Below are 22,650 nucleotides of genomic sequence, written 5' to 3'. Positions count from 1 at the left end.
CACGATATCAAAATTAAAACACGATTATATAGTTCTCTCTAGTTTTTGCACATAAACTATGCGTCGTACGTCTTACCGTGTGCTAAATTCTTCAAACGTCATTTTATTAAAACAAACTGCTATGAAATAAGCAACCGATGAGTCGTTTAAAAGAAAACAATTGATCTTGCAAACTAAACTAATAAAGTGACTTTCCTCGAGCTCCGGCTGTGACAGATGGCGAGCCAGTGCCATCGGATCGCAGTCCCCGCCCCTTCCGTGACATCACCTGCGCTCCAGCCCCGCCCCGAAGCGATGCGAGACGAGTCTGCCAAAGAGCCACAAAGGAGCACAAAGTGAAGTCGCCAACTCCACACTAACCGCTCGATGCTCGGGATAAACATTCACGCATCGCTTTAAGACGCGCAGGGGTGAGATGCTCATGTTTCCTTTTTGTGCTCTTGAAGGCGTTTAAAATAAGGATTTTGATTTATCTCCGAAACGTTTGTTACTGTATCCATGTGAACACGCGTTTAGTGCGTTACACGCGCCGCTTGTGCGGTCGCGTCATAAGGTTGAAGTGAAGTTGCGCTCAAACGCATTCATCTGTTCGCATTGCGCGTTAAAATAATACGCATAAACTTACAGGTGAGGGTCGTGAAGACTTCGCGTGTTTGTGTCATGAGTAATGACGGGTTTAATGCTTCTCAGTGTCCCTCTCATTTCTCTATTTGCCTTTTTATCAGTCTGTTCTGTCTTTTAGCCACTTACTGTATCATGCCACATCACTTTGTTTCTTATCGATGTCTCTTTTAGGCAAAAAAGGTCAATAAACTACAAGACGAATTGCATGGATATCTTTGAATCTATTAACATAGTGGACGCATGGTTGCTACGGTAAAAGCATGATGCATTCATTCAGGGTTTAAGTGAAAACAGGATGTTGGAGTCTTGCTGTCATTTTTATTGCATAACATTGGCTTAAATTAAGTTAACAGACTTTAATTCGTGCTAAAAATGGTGAACTGCGGTTACCGTGGTAAATGTCCATAAGGAAAGCTGTTGTCATGTGGTATTTGGTTATTTGTTGCCACGGTTATCTGCGTTTGATAGTCACGACCACCCCGGTGGTCATTCCCATTGGTGTGGACATTCTATACCCCCCTCCATCGGTTCCCCACGTCCTCCACCCTCCCCTTTCCACATTCCTTTCTGGCTCTGAATGGACGGACTGACCTGTGGCACATCTCAACCAACAAGACCTCAGCTTCCCCCGCTTATATTAACAATTTATTTTCAACTTACGTGGGATATTAATTATTCATGCCTCTCTGAACAAATGGCTCCCGCTGCCTTAGATGGATGTCTGTGCGTGCCTGCTTTGTATTTTGTACAATACAGCTATATAAAAGATCCTTATCAAAAGTTACTCTAGAATATAAAAGTGTGAAAAGGACGAGGATACGTTTTATGCCGCCGATGCGATGGTGTTGAGAACTTTTTGATGGGACGAGAAGAACGTATTAGGTTTGACAGTGCCTTTACAACGGATGTCTATGGGACAAAGATATCCAATAGGGCGTTTAAAGGCTTAAAAACTGTCGTTATTTATATTCGCTCATGTCATTCACAAACTGTATGTGACTTTTGGAACACAAAAGAAGATATTTTGAGAAATGTCTCTGTGGTTTTGTGTCAATGGGGTCCGATGTTATTTGGCTGTTAACATTCTTCAAAATATACGTGTTCTGCAGAAGAAAGAAAGAATATTTTAATTTCAATTGCACATGCTTTTAAACCCTTTCTATATGGGACCTCCAGTCCATATACGTCCATTGTAAGTGATTCACTCACCGTATGAATCAAAATGACTTCTGTCATAATCCACAGAAAGTCGTGCGTTTAGATCACCCATCCGCCGAGATTAACATTTTCGATTATTAGTATTGCTTACTATACATGGAGTCATGCTAGTTCAGCTTAGAACAGCAGTGTAAAAATCCCCCTCGAGTCAGATGGTAGAAGATCGTAAAAAAGACAGGGCATAAAACGCCAGATCGTTTTACGAGGATTTAACGTTTCAGAGCTCTGGCCATCAAGGCAGATTACGCCATGAGTAAATTGAAGCTTTTTGCTGAGTTGATCCTAAAGCAAGACGGCCTGAAACACTTTCTGACTCCCGGTCACCAAATTCCTCCGGCATTTCCATTGGCTGCTCTTCTGAAGAAAATAAACACACGCGGTCATGCGATTGGAAGGCAGTATAATGCGAGTATTATAAACGGCTAGTGTTGTGATACTATGTTTATAAAGCCAATGGTTTCAGTGTAGCTAAGGGTAAGAATTACTTGGAATAACATAGAATTATATATTCCTCATTGCTTTTACTGTGTGGAGATGGAGGGAGTGTATTGTTGATGGTATCAGTGGGTGTCTTTAGCCGGGATTGTGACCAAGACTTGGGCGGTTTGTTTTCGGGAATCAAACATGAGATTATCAACAGTCTGGGGCTCAAATTTAAGCCGGTTGTCTATCCCTCTGGTCCATGAGTCATCAGTCGCAGATGTGTGTATATATAAACTACCAGTGTTTGTTCATTTGTCAATTAGAAGAGTGCTTGTAGTGGTCTATTGAGAATCGTATTTCATGCGAAAAGTATGAATAAATAGTGTTTGCTTGGGTAGGGCTACTCTACTATGACAAATAATAATCAGGATTATTTTGACCAATATTGAGATCATTCAACACGATAACCGGTTAATTTGGGAAACAACGTGTATTTGTTTACTAATAAACGAAATGACAACACAAATAAAATCTAAAGTAAAAAATAGATTTAAATCGTGCGTCCATATCTAGTATAATCATAATTAGAAATGGCACACTAAATGTTTCACCTTGATAATGTTTTTTCGTAATTGTTAAAAGCCAAAATTTAGATCATTTACGATTAAAACAGCTACATAAACAGTACAATAAAATGTGCTGCATTAAAGTACATATAAACTAGGGCTGTTCTACAATGTATTGTGATTAATTGCATCCAAAATAAAAGTTTGTTTACATAATACAAACGCTTACACGTATATTTAAGAAAAAACATAAATATACTGTATGTTTATATATCATTTAAATTAAATATGAATATTAATATATACACGCAGATATTTCCTAAATATCTCCATGTATGTGTTGATACAAAATAAATACACGCACTGAAACAGACATATAGGCCTGTTATTATGTAAACACAAACTTTTAGTCTGGATGCAAATAATCATCGAACTACCCTAGATTCCGTGGTAAAAACTTTCTGCTTACTTTACCTGGATTTTTTAGTGAATATTTATAATGTGGGATATCACATAAAGTGCACAAAATGCAATTTTATGTCTTCGACAGAGATGGCGATAAAGAGACAAAGACACAGTTTGTAACTTTTAACCATTACATTACACTATTTAGTAATTAAATCTCACTGTTCTTGCTAAATTTGTGAGAAAGTTATTTAAATTGAAACCATGTTTGGTAGTCTGTGTCATGCTGATGTACAAAACCATCACACACAATAGTAACCTCCTCACCAACATGTCACCATCATTTTGGATTCAGCTATCTGACATGTGCGTTTCGTCTGTACTTTGCCTGCATTCTTCACTGTTTCTGGTTCCTGTCTTTGCCCTTAAGGAATATCCGGGTTATAAGAGAGATTCCTGTGCTGTTTATGTACTATCAGCTGAGGAATGATATTACATTCCAGTCTGTGGCAGTCGACTTACAGCTGCAGGGAGCTTCAGACGCACTTCAGCGGGAGGGGAGGGATGGTAGCTGCTCATCAGCCAAGCATTTCCTGCCTTTCTTTCCTTTAGTTTCCTCTCTTCCCCCTTTTCTTGCTGTCTGCCAGACTCCGTCTTTTTGTTTTGTGTTCATTTTTTTCTCGCAGTCCCTCCAGAGGACTTCCTGTCATAGTGTGGCAGTTTCCTGTTTCTGTAAACAGTGAGTGGTTGTCTAGGAGAATGTCTGACCCTTCCCGAATACCTACTAGTCTTTCTTTCTTTCTTTCTTTCTTTCTTTCTTTCTTCTTGATGCGTCTATGGGTTTCGTGGCATTATGAAACTGCTTGATTCAAGCTGGAAGGGTACTTCCCATTTTCTTTAGGAAAAATCCACACATGCGATTTAATTTGGTTAATGAAGCTTGTATTTAATGAACGTATTAGTCAGACCGAGGGTGGAGGTTTGTTTAAGCATCATTTCATTCTGTTAAGTGTTTCTAAAGATAGTCGAACACAAACAAACTTTATATAAGAGAAGTGGATGAAGAGCTTGTCATATTTGTTTGCGAGACAAAATGTGTTAAAACTAGAATTTTCTTTATGTCTCAAATGTTTGTTTAGTGCATTTTAATTCCTTTCTGCATAGATCGGTAGTGTCATCTCACAAACATTTTATTTTTGAATTTTTAGATATCGAATTATTATGCAACTTATTTTTATGTTATATTAAATTAACTTTTTCCGGTCAAATTTAATTGGGGTGATAAGACACTTATCCCACGAGATGAGACCCTAGAATTAAGGGCTGTGCCATTTATCGAAAATGAATCTTAATTGTCAGTTTTGGCCTTCATCAATTCAGAGTTTTAAGTTTTTTTTCTATTTTCTATGTTGTTTTAATGGTTAATGAGTAGTCGTGTTAAATAATCGGGATCTCAAAATTGGCCAAAATAATCGCGATTATGTTTTTCATAATCATAATCGAGCAGCCCTATGAGAAGATTTGTTTACTTTTTTAAAGAAATCTTCAATGATGAAATATATAGGGAAAAATTCTTATTCCCCTTATAAACACAAAATGCAAAAAATTTTAGGCATTTTAAAATAAACTTTCAAATTAAACGTATATTTTAATGAATTATGTTACTCAGTAATAAACAATATGATAACACTGAAAAATGTTTTGTCACAAACTCAAATGATCAAATTATGCTTTGTTTTCTTAACGGGTGCAATTTTTAGTAAAGAACTGGGGTTGTTTTCTTTATTTGTAACATAGTCTAATGTAGTGCTTGTGTTCATATCACACCGTCAATCCTCCTTCCTCCACTGACTGAACCCTCATAGCCTTCAGAGAAACAATTAAAACTACATAAACACATGTTTTATGCTAACATTGCGCATAAATGCATGATCCATTTTTGAAGAGGTTTGCCCGTGAATGTCTTTAAAATAACGTAATGTGAACTTGCAATTGCTATAGTCGACTTGTGGTACAGTCCGCTGCTGTTCAACAGCGCGCTCTCAAAGTGCTGGTGGAAGTGCGAACAACGTAAACACTTGTGGGCTGCGGTCGCGAAAGATGCGTGCCAATGTTGAAACAGTCCATCTTGTGCGTATTTACATAGAAAAGCGGTGGGAAAGTAGCACTGCGGGGTTGTAATCCACGTTGTCTTAACGAATTGCCGAATCGGTCACTTTAGCTCACAGCAGGCGCATACTTTGTGTAGCGTGTTCTGTACAGTAATGAAAACCGGTCGTACCACTACAAAATGGGCACTGGCACAAATGCTCCCGAATATATTTGGAGTTCGCACAGGTTAAATTTAGGGAGCATATGACTAAATGTTCGCAACTTTAAGGCCAGTACTCCATCGTGGAAATTGCGTGCGGAAATTGTGTTCCCGCGAGACCAATTGGATCTTGCGAGATGTCGTTCGACGAGATCTCGTCACACCCCTAAATTTGAACAAACATCTTGATAAAGATTTTGCGCTCTTGGCATATGTTATGTCATGCAATACCAAATTTTGCCTGCACAGATAAGTGGATTGAAAAATATCTTAATTGTTATGTAATTGTAGACACGTGACTTGGATGCCACAACAAACACGTACAGGCAAATACACACATCCCTCGCGCCTGGTTTTAATTCAATTTCAGGCCACATTTAGTGTGTAATGTAAAGTATGATTCAGTTGCGGCATGCACATGTGAAATGATAAATGGGATAAGATTTCCTGTCAGTACTACTCTCTAGAGAAACTATGTGTGTACGTGTGTGCTGGTATAATGAGGTTTGACTCCATGGTGTAGTCTCTGCAGGGTTTCTCCTTCAGACAAGATGAAACTCACACACCCACAGATACACACTGGCTTAAACTTTGAATAGAAACATTGTAACTTTTATCTCGTAACTGGTCACCCATACGAGGAAGTGAAGGGTAGCATTGTTCTCCATTTGTACAAATTAAGCTAACTTTAAAGGCATAGTTCGCACAAAAATGACACTTTTCATCATTTGCCCACCCTCATGTTATTCCAAATCTGTATGACTTTCTTTCTTCCGAAGAAAACAAAATATATTTTGAAAAGTTGGTAACTAAACCACACTGGACAACATTACATTTATATTAACAATTATTAATTTGGCAGACGCTTACACAGTATTCATTTTGAAATGCATGAGGATGAAGATATGCTGAGAAAATGTTTTTTTGGTAATGGCCTTTAGCGTCACCTTTGTCAGCACTTAGAATAACAATAAGACAAAATGCGAAAGTCAATAGGACATTCACATAAAAGGTATATTTCTTTTACGTTTTATTAGTATGCTAGTTCTCTGGAGATCGAACCCATGACCATTCAGTGCTAACGCTGACCGAGCCACAGGAGCACTCTTCCAAAGTAAGCCTGCGAAAACCATACACACCCTTGATGTTTTATTATAGACCGTAACATAGATTTATAACACTTGGCAAAATCTCGTGAATCTGTGTGGACTAAAGTATGAACTCAGCATCGTTGCACTTTGTAGGTCTTGCGGCTTGATTTGAAGCAGACTTAATGCATTTTTTTCCCGGAGGAACGGAGCCACCCAAGAAAAAAAAGAAAAGAAAGCCACAATCGTCATCAGTTTCCAAAAAGCACAACAGAGTTGTATTTCATAATTAATGGAGATTCAGCACAAAATTCAATGCTTGTAATCCCTCTTAAACTCCCCTGGAGCTCTTGTTGTTTTGTAGGGTTTGGAACAGTTTTGGTTTAAACGTCTTTCAAAGTGTTGGGTGGTGTTTCTGTTGTGGAACGGGGTGAGCAGTCCTTATTGTTATGTAGAGCGTTTCTCGAGAGTAGACCCGACCCGGCGCGAAACGACACAGTTCATTTACTGAGGGCTCAGTTTAAGCCTTAGCTAATCCAGGCCTCTTGAAAGGAATGTAATTTAGCATCACTTTCTTTTGCCTTTGGATGGGAACATTAGGGTTTAAGAACAATTCACTGACTCAGTGTTCCTTGTTATTGTGAGTTCATTCATGTAAACTGCGTTCTGCGTGTAATTTAAATAACAATACGATGTGTTTGTTTACCACTTGTTCTTCTTTAAAGTAAACTTTATGGAACAATTAGCGTTTTAACTAGCAGAGGCGCGACCTTGTTTTGGATGTTAAACAATACAATGAGAACAGTAAACAATAACCGATGATAATAAGAGATTGTAAATTATAAAGTGGGAATGAAGTGAAATCATAAATCTTAGATAAACTACTCAATCTGCGCATATACAATGTTGTCGGTTTGTTTGCTAGTAATAAAAAATATATCATTTTAATTGAATCTATTGTTTCTTTGGCTAAAGGAACATTTAACTTTCAATAGGTTACTCTTTTGTAGTTTAGGAGATTCGATGAAGTCCTCAGTTGTGTTTAATTTCAGCTCCTAAAATTAAAATAGAAACAAATGAGACTTTGACACGCGATGTATGAATGTGTTAAATGAATGTAGGTTGTAGGGTAAAATAATCTGGGTACATTTGATGATAAATGTTCGCGTTCATATTGAGATCTCCGATACATTTTTGAGGAATGGTCACATCTGAGCTCAGTTTGTCACATTGTTGAGATCTTTTCTAAAACTTTAACGAAGACGTTTGTGAGATTTTTGTCTCTTTTTCTCAGGAGAAATAAGCGAGACTTAAAGGTCCAGTTCATGAAATTTAGCGGCATCTAGCGGTGAGGCTGCAAATTGCATCCAACGGCTCACTCCACCCCTCCCTTTCGAAGCACTATGGTATCTGTCACAGAAACAAGATGTCATCACGTTTTCGCATCTTTGTCGAAGGATAAAACGTATTCACAAATCGCACTCTGCAGAGCAGTTTGTCCCTTTAGGGCTACTGTAGAAACAACATGGCAAATTCCATGTAAGGGGACCCGCTGGGTATGTAGATAGAAATAGCTCATTCTAAGGTAATAATAACACTTCATTATGTAAGGTCTTCATACACTTAGTTTTGTATAATATATTGCATTTCTGTCAATAGATCTACCAGAAAATTACCTTTAAACTAAAGTCTCTATTCCCCCAGTTAATCTCAATGATGAATAATGTAGATGTCTGTGACTCTAAATGAAACCAGTCATTTTACAGACTCCTCTTAAATTAGCCGTAGGGACACTTTGTAATATTACCTATTTTCACGCCCGGGAACCTCAGTAAACCTTTGCTTTAGATCCCGTACTGTAGCAGGAACCGGCGAGGGCAGTGAAGGAAGAAATGACTTTGGCCTTTGCCGGAAGGGGATACATGAGGGGGCTTGTATTACAGAGCGTTGGGAAACCTTCACAAATCCCACTCTGCTTGTTCGCACAATTAGCCTGTAAAAGCATATAAAGCTCCTCCACATTATAGTGATCTAGCAAGTGTGCAAAACGACAGGTGTTTTATTGCAGGCTTTGAAATGGATGTGCATGGAACGTAGCGACTCGGATGGAATGAATGAATTCAGTCAAACAGCATTTTTATCTATTTGTCTGAGAGAGAAGATGATTAGGAAAAGCACTGGAACCGTCGCAAGATTTCCGCCCAGCCGAAAATGTATCTTAGAGAATGTGAATTCCCAGGCCTGCATTGTGAAGTATTTCCACTCATCTTCCATGCCGCATTGCAAGAAAGGACTTCTTTTGTCTTTTGCGGCACAACGAAAAGTCTTATATTACAAGCGTTTTATGTTGTAGATGGTTTCGAAGAGCCTCTCGTGGAAGTTTCTAAGGTTCAAGAGGCTACCTTTAAATTCTGATTCAGTGTTTTTTACGGTGACAGATCATTTGTCACGGGTGCCCATAAGTGCTGATTCTGTCCACACCTTATGAAGGTCTTTGTTCAATAGAAAGGGGAAAAATAGCTCACGGCACAATTCTAATACAGAGGAATCGGGTGGAGCGGTAGTTCAAGCTAAAACTGAAAACTCATAGGACTTTGTTTCTGCCGTGGAACACGAAATGTCAGATTATCTTTATCACCATCACTTTATCATTGTGAAAGGAAATGAGGATTGATGCTCCCGTAAGAAAGAACAATCACATGTGAGATCTATTTAACATCTCCGTTATTTATTCTAGAATTTCGATTGTTTTGGAGCAAATGGATACATCGTTGAAGTCTTCAACTGTGTCCAAAAAGAGCCAGAAATCTCACAAATGTCTCCTTAGAGTTTCAGAAGAGAAAATATCTGCTGTGTAAAAACATCAGATAAACGACTTTGAAAGAGCAGTTTTACATACATTTCAAATCATAAACATCTTACTATCTTCTAGAGGTCTTTTTTACACCTGACAGCCGACGGTGAGCAAGCAATCAAAAGATTATTAAAGATCTCAATATGAACTCTCATCGAATTTACCCAAATATTCTTCATGCATTTGAGCAATTGTCTCATTTGTTCCTGTTTTTATTTCTCCAAAGCAACTTTGAGACTCCTTTCTTCTGAGATGTCACAAAATAATTAAGTACAGAACCTACATTTACATTCTGTGTTGTATTTTATACATGTACGTGATGTCACAAAGCAAGCGACGCCCACACGCGTGTCCCTGCAGTTGCCACATTAATCTCTAAATTGCTGTATCACTTGCGTCTGTGCTATCCGGTTATAAAGAGAGATGGTGGATAGCGATATAGAGGGATTCTCAGCGCAGAGATGGATCGGAGAAAAAAAACTGGTAGCAGATCCCTCTTTTCCAGTTAGTAGAGCCCCAGGTGCTGTTATCCGAAAGGATGATTACACCCTTGTCAGTCCTCTAGGTTTCTAATCCATCAATCTCTTCTCCTATGTCTCCTAATACCTCCATTGACACCGCTTTGGAGTCACACATCAAGCTCCGAAGCCACGGACTCGTGGAGCATAAAATGAGGTCTTATTTTTGGATGTTGAAGAATTTGTTACAGCGGAGAGAAACAAAAATATAAAAAATGTCATAGTTTTAGGCCGAGAACGTCATTTTCTGACAGCTTGAATTATGAATAACATAAAAGCACAAGGATTTTCTTTCAGATGGACTGAAGGTAACGTATAAAAAGCCAAATGGTATTGCTGACCTACTTTATGCCATTTATTTAAGGTAGATATAAAGAAATGGATGTTGAAAGGGATGTTGAAAGTCTTTAGTGTGGAAGGATCTTTAAATATACATGTTAAAGATGCTTACCTCCTTTGAAGGGTTCATTAAACCTTCAGATGACGGAGATGAAAGCTTGTCACTCCATAACCTTCATCCTCAGACTTCGTTTCAACCGCCGTAGGGACAAAAACCTACTTATTATTTTAACTACCAAAGTGAAATGTGTATTCATCAATGCCAGATTTCAATGATAAATTGTTGCCAGCCAATCCATTGAACGTAAACCTTTTGGCCTTGCTTGATATTCATCGCGCGCTCTTGATTATTTAGTCCGACTAATTGTAGATTGTTTGACATCTCAGTGTTGTTTGCATGCCTATCACGTCAAGAGTAGATTAATGGAGCTCATCGTCTCTGAGAGAAGTTGAGTCAATCATGCATGGAAATTGAGTCTGTTCCTTCGTTCCCTAAAGCCACAACTGTAGCTTTCCTTTCCGTACATCATAACAGGAAAAAATGAAGCGCGTTTAATCCACAACAAAGTGCAGAAATTGATTGTTTTGTTTTCAGCACAGCATGAATTCCCAGGAGCTAAAAGTTTCTCGCTCGCTGGAAAAAATCCATTTTAGTATGATATTTATTCATTTTCACTCAGCAGGTGATGTAGTTTAGTTCTAATTGATGGGACCCCTGTTGTCCCATATGCATTGTAGTTTAAGGTGTCCTTTGATAACCTCGTCTTTCTTTAGAAGGTGGAAAATCAAACAATATTAGCTTCATACATTCCCTGTAGGAGTGCTTTTTACGGTATAGGCTTCCTTTATATTATTCACGCTGTGAATGACTTTTTCATAAGGATCTTTATTGCCTTGTTTGAAGTAATGGGGTTTTAAGTAAATGTGCATGTTAGGCAGTATTATTTATTTTTTCAAGTAAGTGATGGGAAAGTCAAAGTTGCTTTGTGTTATTCAGTTTACCGATTTCATGTGTAGTAGCATTATTTACAATTTAGCCTTGTTTCATCAGTACATGCATTCCCTGGGAATTGAACCCACAACCTTGATAACCAGTTTTTCTTTTTTAGTTCAGCTGTATTGAGTCAGGTTAAGTCAATAGAATGCATATGGGCAATAAGCATCTTCATTGTCAATGCTTGGATATGGGGTATACTAATTGAAACTTATTGCCACGCCTTTCAAAATTTACAAAGAGCTCCAGGCTAGAAAAAATGTCGAATGGCATTATAAACTACTTAAATAACAAAAAAATAAACGTGTTTATACACGTGTATGCTTGTCCCCAAAATGAAACGACCAAAAGTGCACGATCCTCTGCCAAGATTAAGTCTCAGTTTTAATCTCATGCGATACATTTCGAATCTCATTTTGTCCCAGTTTGTCCCTTTAGTTATACTCCACTAATCTCCAGCTGTGATCTCTCTGAAGAAGTTTGTCTCAATGTTTCCAATCTGATTGCCGTTCGTCCTTAATTCTCAAGCTTTTGTCCTCCAACACAATGCTAATCAAGACTGTGCCTCTTCTATTTGTTTCCTCAGCAGGACGAAATGGAAAACTGCCAATGTCTGATTGTCAGGTTTGGAGCGATGGTGAAATAGCATAGCCGTTGCAAGGGACAAGATGGCCGCCCACAGGATCAGAGTGACAAATAACAACAACGTGCTTCCTCGATGTAAATCGGAGGGCACGCTCATCGAACTCGACGAGGGAGTAACAGAGGCGAGTCTTATCGATATCAAAGGTAGGTTTGGGAGATTATTTCAATTTGATGAAGGAATAGTTTGCACAAAATTTTATTTTTGCATCATCTACTTGTAGTGTTGTTCAGAGCCTGCGCGATTTTTCTTTATTTATATAGGAGTAGCAGAAGTTTTAAAAACAACAAGATCTTTAGTTAATAGGAACTGGGGGCTGGCAAGCCAAAGTATAAAAAACACGTTAGAAGCATTATTAAAAATAAATAACTCCTCACCAGAAAGTCTTTTCGAGCTTTAAGTTACTTGAGAATGAATAAATGACAGAAATTTCCTTTTCGAGTGAAATGAGTTTTAAACATTCACTAGATTTTAAATCAGTACATCTTTAATATCATTATGTTTCTTCCTTACAGTGCCTTCTCCCAGTGCCTTGCGTCTGGCCCCCTCAACTTCTTTTGGGACAGCACGGGAAGTTGTCGCCATAAAGGATTACTGTCCATCCAGTTTCACCACTCTGAAGTTCTCCAAAGGAGATCATCTCTACGTGCTGGACACGTCTGGAGGGGAATGGTGGTACGCCCACAACAACAGAGAAATGGGGTACATTCCTTCAACATATGTTCAGCCAATTGGCTACAGGAACTCTTCGCTCAGCGACAGCGGTATGATCGACAATCTTGGGGACTGTTCCGAGGAGGGGGCAAAAGAGTTGGAGTTGCTGGGGGAATGGACTAGCAAGCCCATGCTGCCTTATGACAACAACAACCCATTCTCCATGCTCTCCTCAACGAACCCATTCCTCAACGGATCCATGGATGACATCCTCGATGAGAACAGCAATGCGAGGGCAAGCCAATGCAACAGTGTGGATTTGCTTTTCTTTGACTCGTTTGCACCTTCGGCCCCCATCTTTAATACCAGCAGCTACGGCACCACGAAAGGGTACAGCAATAGTGTCTTTGATGGCACGTCAACCAGCCCTGATTTTGAAGCTTTGCAGATGCAAAGATACAAAGACAACCCCTTTTTCCGGAGCAAGAGGTCTTACAGTTTATCAGAGTTATCGATTTTACAAGCTCAGTCGAATCCTCCATTGCCTTCATCAGGGTTTTTTACAGGGCTCAAGGCTCCTTCACCGGAGCAGTTTCAGAACAGGGAGGACTTCAGGACAGCATGGCTAAACCATCGAAAACTGGCACGGTCTTGCCATGACCTTGACACCTTGGGGCAGAACCCAGGCTGGGGTCAGACGCAACCAGTAGAGACTAACATTGTCTGCAAGCTAGACAGCTGTGGAGGAGCAGTCCAACTTCCAGATACAAATATCAGTATTCATGTTCCCGAAGGTCATGTTGCTGTGGGCGACACACAGCAAATCTCCATGAAGGCTCTCCTGGATCCTCCTTTGGAGCTTAATAATGACAGATGTTCAACTGTGAGTCCAGTGGTTGAAATCAAACTAAGCAACATGGAAATAAAATCATTCATAACCTTGGAGATGAAGGTATCGGTCGCAGTTCGCACAGAAAGTCAAACAGGAGAGCTTATGTGTGTCCGAAGTGATTGTAAGGAGGGTCCTTATTCTCCAGTTCCACAGGCGTATATTTACAGCGACACAATTCAAGTTCAGCTGGACAACCTTGAGCCATGCATGTATGTTGCAGTCGTAGTCCAAACTCAGCATTTGTCCTTCAATTCTACTGTTTGGGATCATATGGTAAAGAAAGTCACATTGGGGCTCTATGGGCCCAAACACATTCATCCATCTTTTAAGACTGTGGTGGCCATTTTTGGACATGACTGTGCCCCCAAAACCCTACTGGTCAGCGAGGTTGGGAAACAAGCCAAGTCCGCCCCACCTGTTGCTCTACAGCTGTGGGGTAAGCACCAATTTGCCCTTGGAAGACCTCAGGACCTGCAGATAGGCATGTACTCCAACATGTCAAACTATGAGGTCAAAGCTAACGATCAGGCCCGGATCGTCCGTGGGTTTCAAATAAAACTAGGCAAGGTGAGTCGGCTCATTTACATGATAACGTCTCGGAAGGAAGATGAGATCACAGACTTCACGTTACGTGTCCAGGTAAAAGACGACCATGATTGCATCCTCGCTCAGTTTTGCGTTCAGACGCCACAGCCGCCCCCTAAAACTGGGATGCGTAACAACGGCCAGAGGCGCTTCCTGAAGAAAAAGGAAGTAGATAAAATAATTTTGTCCCCTTTGGCCATCACCAACAAATACCCACAGTTTCAAGAGCGCTGCATCACTAACTTGAAATTTGGCAAATTGATCAAAACTGTCATCAGGCAAACCAAGAATCAGTATTTGCTGGAATATAAGAAAGGGGATATCATTGCACTGCTAAGCGAGGACAAAATCAAACTCAAAGGACAGCTATGGACCAAAGAGTGGTACATTGGATATTATCAAGGAAAGATCGGGCTTGTGCACGTGAAAAACGTGCTGGTCCTTGGAAAGGTCAAGCCCGTATACTTCTGTGGGCCAGACCTTACTACTACAATGCTGATGGAACAAATCCTTAAACCCTGCAAGTTTCTCACTTACATTTACGCCTCTGCGAGGACGATACTTATGGAGAACTTAGGGAACTGGCGGGCATTTGCTGATGCTTTGGGTTATGTGAATCTTCCCCTGACGTACTTCTGCAGAGCCGAACTAGATAGCGAACCGGAGAAGGTGGCCTCTGTGCTGGAGAAACTGAAGGAAGATTGCCTCAACATGGAAACTAAGGAGAAAAAATCATTTCAGAAGGAGCTTATGATGGTAAGTCTCATTTTTGTGTTTGGATTTGCTTAGTTTGCAGACTAAATGTATTTGCTGGTTTGGGCATAAATGCTTATCTGTTGAAAGTGTGGCTGTGTAACACTTGATATCAACCATTTTATGCAGCCTTGCCTTTCGGATTTTTCTCTTATTAATGGTTATTGCTAATTCTGTTGAGATTGCAGTGAACTGCTCTCAATTTTTGTAATCCGTACAGCTGTAGAAACCCAAACATTTTTTGGACAGACATAGCCAGAACATTACTTACATATTCTCATTCCGCTAGCATTGACCGATATCCCATTCATAAGTAAACAGGTTGGTGCACCAGATATGTCATCTTAAGGTTTTCTTATTTGAGGAGACAGGGCATGGAGAAAGAAATTTTATCACTCTGTGAGACTGAGAAGGGAGAGATACTAGTTTCAGTCATATCTTTAGGCTAAACATTAGCTTCTTATCATGCATCAACAATACAGATGAGAGATTGTCTACACATCTGAGTCCATTTGAGTACTTCCATATTGACTTTGTGATTCAGATATTTCATGTCCCTCAGAGTTAAAGGGATATATCAGGGAATCTTGGTTTCATCTTAACCTCCACATAAGCAGAGCTTTTGTTAAAAGTTAAATTATTCAGGACTCAAGTGGGTGGTAAGCAAGTTTTTACAAGACACAGCACCTCAGCAATAATTCGCATCTGTTTGAGAACGTATCTTTTTATTCCTGTTGGCTAAAAGCTAGCTTCATCGTTGTTTCTCTGTCACGCTTTTAAAATGAACACATTTATCAGGCAAAGATGAGGCTATTATTCCCAAGCCATGCTGTCAGAAGAGAGCTGCTTGTCTCCGTGGGAGTTAATCGATTTTGAAATTACAGTCTGTGGTCCCTGATGGACAACCGTCCTTTTCTTGACTCGCGCACGCCATTATTTAGCTATTTGTCTCTGTGCGTTTGGTAATTACACTCAATGCTGGTGACATTTCGAGCTATTCAGACAATGAGGTTGATATTTTTACACGACCAGCCGTGGAGCTAAGAGTAGCAATTTCCAGGTCTTCAAGCGAGTCCGCCTTTGTGTTTTGACGTAACAATTTTCTCAGTAGCCGTACGTACAATTAGCATTCTGCGCACATACAAATCCGCTTAGTCTAAATCCATAAATGTATGAATTGTCACAAGTGGCAGCCCACCGCCATTAGTCAGCAATCTGTACGTTTTAAAAGCTTGTATGATAAATGGTTCGCTAGAACTTTCCAAAGGCCTTTTGAGCTTGGCAGCTGCCTCAGCCATATCTAAACACTCCTAAAATAAAGCTGCACGAGCAGGGTGACCGGGCTTGGAAAGCAAACAGGTTAAACTGAGCCATTCCAATTTATTTGAGCTTGGGTTAAATATTTGAAGTGGGCAGAACAGCGGTTATCTCCAGCTAACAGTGAGCCACCTGCTTTGCGCTTGGGAGCGTGTAAATGTCAAAGTCACTGAAGTCAGAGGCTTCTTGTAGGACAGTGTGTTTGCATTCGTCTGTGCTAACTTTAGACTCTTTTGATGTCTAACTTGGACTTGTTAGTAACATAATTTCAGGTTATTGCATCTGTGCCTGTTCTTCAAACAGGTCTAGTCTTTAGTGTTTAAAGGGACAGCTCACCCAAAAAATAAAAATTCTGTCATCATTTATTCACCCACATGTAATTTAATACCTGTGTACGATTCTTTTTTCTGTGTAATACAAACTAAGATATTTTGAGATTTCTCAGTGGTTTTGTGGGCATGCAATGGAAGTCAATGGGGGCCCATGTTGTTTGGTTACAAACGTTCTTCAAAATATCGTTTTATTAAAGAGTATGAAGAGATTAAAATGCATCATTTATAACCCTAGGGGGGGTTAATCGATCAGCAAGACATTTTTAACAGTTTGTAGACGGAGTGTGAATCCTTTTATATTCTTTAGAAGTCAATATGGAACCTGACCTCTGCCTCTCCCTGCCCTCTGGAGACATTTGTAAAATGAGACGTTTTTTCAATGGCAGTTTTCTGCAGCATTTCCAGCCTTTATATTGAGTGTATGTAGTTTAATAATGTCTGGACGCTACTGTCAGTATCATTCAGTTTTCATATGTGAGGAGTTTTTTTTCTCACCTTGATCTCACTACTAATATCTCGTCGACAGAGGAGAAAGAGATATCCTAGGGTTATTTTGTTCCCTCCAACTCTTCGCGAGTTTTGACGAAAGATGTTTTCCATTAATTCTTCTATGAAATCTCCAGCAACTTTATAGCCCTTATTTCAAGGTTCTCGATCAAGGCTGATGATTCGGGTGTCTTGTGGTACAAATAGTCAATCCTGACAGGTGCAATCTATCTGATGATGGGGTAAACCAGGTAACTGAAGGATGCCAAGGTATGGCTGGATACATTTAGAAGTGATGACTCGCTTCTGTCATGATGGATTGTTCCGTAAATGAATGTGTGAGATATTATCCCGCCATTCCTGAACGATTTTGGGACAGGTTCATGTGGACCTAGACGTTGAGAAGGAAAGATTGAAAAGAACTTCAGGTTCAGGTAGATTTCGTTTTGATGTGTTGAGAGTTCTCACATTCCTTTACCTCACATAACTTTACCTGAAATTAATGATAAAGTGTTTTTGTTAGTTGTAGTATAAAGGTAGAGATAAGAAATCATTGGAATCCTTTATTTCATAGAAATAGTTTACCCACAAATAAAGGTTTAGTCATTATTCACCCTTCCATATTTTCAATATTTAGAAGAATGCGTAAGCTGCTCTCAATCATACAATGACAGCGGATGGTGACCAAGGGCCGTCAAACTACAAAACTAAGTTTTATTTAATAAAAATCATGCCATTCGTGGTTACTGCACTTTTATTGTAAAGAAGAGAGAAGCTTGGACATTCGACTATAAATACGCTTTTGTGTTGCACAGAATAAAGAAAGTCACATAGGGTTGAGGACAATAAGTGATAACAGGATTTTCATATGCCCTGTTACTTTAATATTGCCCGGGCCATGCAGAAAAAGCCTCTTATCTTAAGAATAAAATTTGGTTTATTGTGCTTGTCTCAGGAGAAATAGAAAATCCTTGACGGGTTCTTTTTATTCAGTTTTACAACAAACGAAGGAAATCTTCCGTCTTCCTCCAGCTCTACTTTCTTTCTTTCTTTCCAAACTAAAACGAATGCAAACTAAGAAGGACAGTGCATGGCTAAACGGTAGAAATGAGATAAGTGCTGCCACCGTTCTAAAGCATTCCACCTGTCCATCATTCCTGTCAGGGCGTCTCCAGAGAACGAGGGTGATATCGTAAGGAGAGGGAATGGCAATCCTATTTTAAAAACGTTTTATACACTTAGTCAGACATCATTTCGACGCCTCTAATGTTCTTTTTTGTTAGTGTTTGGATGGTTTCTTGTACAGATTGGTTTCCATCATACTTCTAGGTCCGGGGATCAGAATAATGAGGAATTCTGTTCAGAAGGGCCTTTACTTAAATAAAAAGAATGACAGTTTCTATCCAAATTTAAGTATATACTGGAATTTGTCATTTATGATTGTCTGTGATTGTGACTCCTGGCACCAACTGCTTGGATTACAATTTTTTTGCCAATTTTTGTTGTTATAATGTACATTTTAGTTTTAAGAGCTGAATTTCTTTGCTTTGCTCTGCACTGTCCTTTCCATGATACCTGATTCAGCAGTGTAGCCTCATTAATACAGTCACATTCCAAACAGGTGACCCCACCGGCCTCTGGAATGTTCCGCGGTCTAATTCCGGAACATTCCTTCAGTGGGGGAATTTCCTGATTGATAAGCACAGATATTCTGATGATGCCTGAGGTCCCGTTCTTCTATTAGAAATGCCAGAATCCTCATTAAATTTATGTTTTAGAAGTCATTCTGACATTCAGATCATCATTCCAGGAAGGCTATTTTGACTTTGGTATCTGATTTTGATATCACTTCAACATAGCATGTTTTCAAAGCAAACCTTGGGTTTTATGCAGAATCTTAAAGCTCAGTGGGATTACTAGTGGATTCCTTGCCCTTAGACAAGAAGCAGAACAGGCGTTGTTTCATCAGCTGTGTTTTAAAGGTTGGAGGCTTTGTCTGGTCTTTTCCTGTGATAGTACTAGTGAGATGAGTCTTCCAAGAATAATAAATTACAAGGCCATTTGGCAGGGAAGAAGCTCGGCCAGGTTTGGGTACTCATTTCATCTCCTAATGATGGTGACATTTTGCCATCTCATCCCAAATGTCAAGAATCGGCAGACCCTTTCGGCTCTGTCCACAACCCAGATGAGAATCTGTCCCTGGCCCAGATCGCAGTGAAAGCATTTGCCTGGAAGAACAGGCGTAAATCAAGCAGAAATCAAATTAAAACATGCAGAACAAATGTGAGCTGCTCCGGGAAACAAAGTAGATGGAAACTCGTTTTTTTTTCATCTAAAGCTCATTTGGACCCAGTAGTTTTAAGATATCATTAAAACAAATGTGTGAATTGTCAATTATCATGACAATAAACATTTTATTTTCATTTTGTTTTGTGTCTTTGGGCAGATTGAATGTTATGCATTGTAATGTGATTTGTCTTTTGCTGTTATACGGCATGGCACCCCATTAGGACCAAGCGTTATTTTGTGTTAGTGTGCCTTTAAAATGACACGTTTTTAAAGATTTCAAATAAGGTTTTGGATGGAGCTTGTGTCATATGTTTTGGTCCCTTTAAGAGCTTCATTGGCATTCCTTTTCGTAAGCTGCGGTTAATAAAACGCAAGTTTGTTCGATTTAGATTTACAGTAGCTTGTCAAGTCATTCCACCGCCAGTCAGTAAACATTATTTATGCGTCCCCGAAAACAAAATTCTCAATGCTCCAGAATAATAAAGTCGTAGTTCGCGAAGTCGCTCGCTCCATCTCTGAAGCCATACACTCGTTCGGAAAGTTTCCACCTTGAATGCAACATGCACACATGCCTCCAAAAAGCACATGAAGGACTTCGGCTTTATTTACCCAACAGGGAGATGTGATGCTTGTGGCCGTTCTCATAATTGTACATATCTTATCGGCGCGCTGAGATTCTGGTTTTTATTTTCCTCCCTCTCGTTCCTTCTCTTTGCAACAACAAGCATGAAGGAGAAAGGGGATTACCACTCCTTTCCATCGGGCCTCTGGGATCCCTTCTCATTCCAAACGTGTCTGTGTGTGTGGGGCGGGAAAGAAAGTCGGTCAGGCTCTTTGAAGTCACTGTAAAAACGCCAAAAAAGTCAATTTATACAGTAGACTGTGTATTGTCCGCTCTTCCTGCAGTGTGTATGCATGTGGTCGTTTTATTGGATGTCTTAAAGCCTCTCTGTTTTTAATCAGCTTAGCATGTTTTGCATCCGTGTGCATGTTTGTAACCCACTTAATTTCACTCCACTGAAATCCCTTTACAATGCATCCTTGTTGTGTGCATAGTACATAGTACCCAATTGCTTTAGAAATGTGGTCGAACTACCTCTAATCTGGTTATTTGTGTGCTTTAAAGACCCACAGACATCACTTTATAAATATCCAAAGTCTTATTAAGCTAATGAAGTTCTTAAATCGGTCACGTTAGAATGTCATTATGGGATATGACGAACATTCTTAGCCGGGCCAGAGGGCAGAATTTTGCTCACCGCATAACATGCATAGTAATTAAACATTACAGAAACGAATAAAAAAACACATGCATTCAATTCTCCAGAAGTCTGGATGTCACGTCAGCATCGTTTTCACAGATATGAAGCAGCTGTTTTTCTCTTCCAGGCCCTGTTGAAAATGGACTGTCAGGGTTTGGTGGCCCGTCTCATTATGGACTTTGTATTGCTGACCACGGCAGTGGAAGTAGCCCCTCGCTGGAGAGAGCTCGCCGAAAAACTCGCCCATGTATCCAGGCAACAGATGGAGGCTTATGAAGCACCACATAGAGATAAAACCGGCGTGGTGGACAGCGAGGTGAGACCAAACATGTTTACAACATCCCTTCCGGGCCGTTAAGTGATATAAAAGCACTTTTTACATTTTGAGAGCAAGACAATACTGTAAAAAAAGCATTTATATAGTATACAATTAGATTCAAGAATAGTGATGATCCTAACGTATAGCATTTGTAGACTCAGGATAACGATATTATTGTTTTGACCACAGGCCATGTGGAAACCAGCCTATGACTTCCTGCTCACGTGGGCAGCACAGATTGGCGACAGCTACCGTGACGTCATCCACGAGCTGCATATGGGTTTGGATCGGATGAAGAACCCAATCACCAAGCGATGGAAACACCTTACTGGCACTCTTATACTCGTCAATTGCCTCGACATGCTCAGAAGCTCCGCCTTTAGCCCCGCCCCTCAGGACGACTTTGCCATTTAGCCCCACCTCTCTTCACGGCTTCGCTCTAGTTCCACAATCCATATTACAGAATCACAGGTTTCTGTAGATGATGTCACCTCAGAGGAGCTTGATTTCAAAGATTTCACTCTTTTTTTAAAGTTACCGTGAGCTGTGATGCCCACGGGGACTTCCTGTACCCGCCCACGTCCATATGTGGCAAGCCAATCAAGCCAAAACACATAGTGTTTGAAGCGTAGCTATTTTTGGAGATTCCTAGTGGAGTTTTTCTTCGCAATATCTATATTTTTTTACGACGGATGGCACAAAGGAAATTTTTACAATCGCTTTTCAAGTATGCTTTTTTTCACGAAAAAGAACAGATTGCTTCTTTGTTTATCACTAAAAGATGAAGGTCTGTTATGTCACATGGATCCACGTTTGTTGTCCTGTCCTGCATTTCATTGCCAAACAATCAACACCATCCTTCCACGTATATATGGATTAGATTACATATTATTCAATTTATATGTTGCCTTTTGTGCACGCAAGATTGAATGTTTTCTCATTGATAAAATATGTATTGGTCTTACTAGGCTAATATGAAACTTTCGTGTGTTTAAGGGAGCTTATAGAGTGTTTAGACGGGTTATGTCACTATTCAAAGTTAGCATTTGGTTTATGATCCGTTTCAATTGTCAGTGATTTTTATTCTAAAAGAATGCGTTCATTAATAAATGAATAGACTGTTGTGATTTTATTTATGATTTTTATGTCCTGCATTTCAGTTTTTTGTACCTTGGACGTTTTATGTTTGTTTGTTTGTATGTTTTAAATAATAATCAGTTCTTTTACGGATTGAGTCCTGTACGTCGTCAATCATTGTCCTGTATGTTATTTCTGTGCTGGTTTTGAACAGCATCAACATGTAGGGAAAAAAGTGAATGTGTGTATTTATATATCTATATATTCTGTGATTAAAGTTCTTTGAGATGGATAACATGTTTTTGTGTTAGATCTTCAAAATGTTTGACAGCGGCTGTTTGAAAAGTTAGACATAATTCACGCATCGTCTTGTTTAGAAATAAAATGAAGTAAACATGCTGTCCCGTGTTGTTCCCATGGATTCAATAAAGCAGCTGTGTATTTGGAACATGGTTTACATTTTTTGTGTTTATGGATTGAATTTAAATCGATCCAGAAAATGATCGACGTAATGGGATATTATCCCGCACAACTACACTATGACTGCCAAAAAAAAGATCCTTCAAAATGTGTGTGTGGCAGTGTTTTAATTCAGTGTCACCTCTGTCTAGTTGGCAAGCAGATTTCTGCACCCCTAAGCGTTTCAGTTGAGCTGACTGTGAAAAATCAATTTACGCTATATTTAAATGCTAAAGTAATTA

The 22,650-nt window shown here is 39.5% G+C and overlaps 1 protein-coding gene across 2 annotated transcripts; it reads left to right on the top strand.

Annotated features, from left to right (window-relative positions):
• Nucleotides 1-211: 211 nt before the first annotated feature.
• sh3bp4a (SH3-domain binding protein 4a) lies at nt 212-22,404 on the top strand. 2 transcript variants are annotated; one of them, XM_079472076.1, is made up of 5 exons: nt 212-410; nt 11,930-12,129; nt 12,499-14,870; nt 20,681-20,869; nt 21,062-22,404. In XM_079472076.1, exons 2-5 carry the CDS (start codon nt 12,009-12,011, stop codon nt 21,284-21,286), a joined length of 2,907 nt encoding a protein of 968 aa, XP_079328202.1. In that variant the 5' UTR covers nt 212-410; nt 11,930-12,008; the 3' UTR covers nt 21,287-22,404. The 2 variants fall into 2 exon arrangements, with proteins under 2 accessions (XP_079328202.1, XP_079328201.1); XM_079472075.1 differs by having other exon boundaries at nt 315-410; nt 11,927-12,129.
• Nucleotides 22,405-22,650: the final 246 nt, after the last annotated feature.

Source organism: Barbatula barbatula (genome assembly GCF_947034865.1).
Source record: "Barbatula barbatula genome assembly, chromosome: 13".
Lineage (NCBI taxonomy): Eukaryota > Metazoa > Chordata > Actinopteri > Cypriniformes > Nemacheilidae > Barbatula > Barbatula barbatula.
This window is presented reverse-complemented; position numbering and strand designations above follow the sequence as displayed.

What these genes read in the sequence shown, in the direction of transcription:
- sh3bp4a (XM_079472076.1), top strand. Translation starts at nt 12,009, where the DNA reads ATGGCCGCCCACAGGATCAGAGTGACAAATAACAACAACGTGCTTCCT. An exon ending in GAGTCTTATCGATATCAAAG is followed by an intron (nt 12,130 to 12,498) that starts GTAGGTTTGGGA and finishes TCTTCCTTACAG; the next exon opens with TGCCTTCTCCCAGTGCCTTG. An exon ending in TTCAGAAGGAGCTTATGATG is followed by an intron (nt 14,871 to 20,680) that starts GTAAGTCTCATT and finishes TTTCTCTTCCAG; the next exon opens with GCCCTGTTGAAAATGGACTG.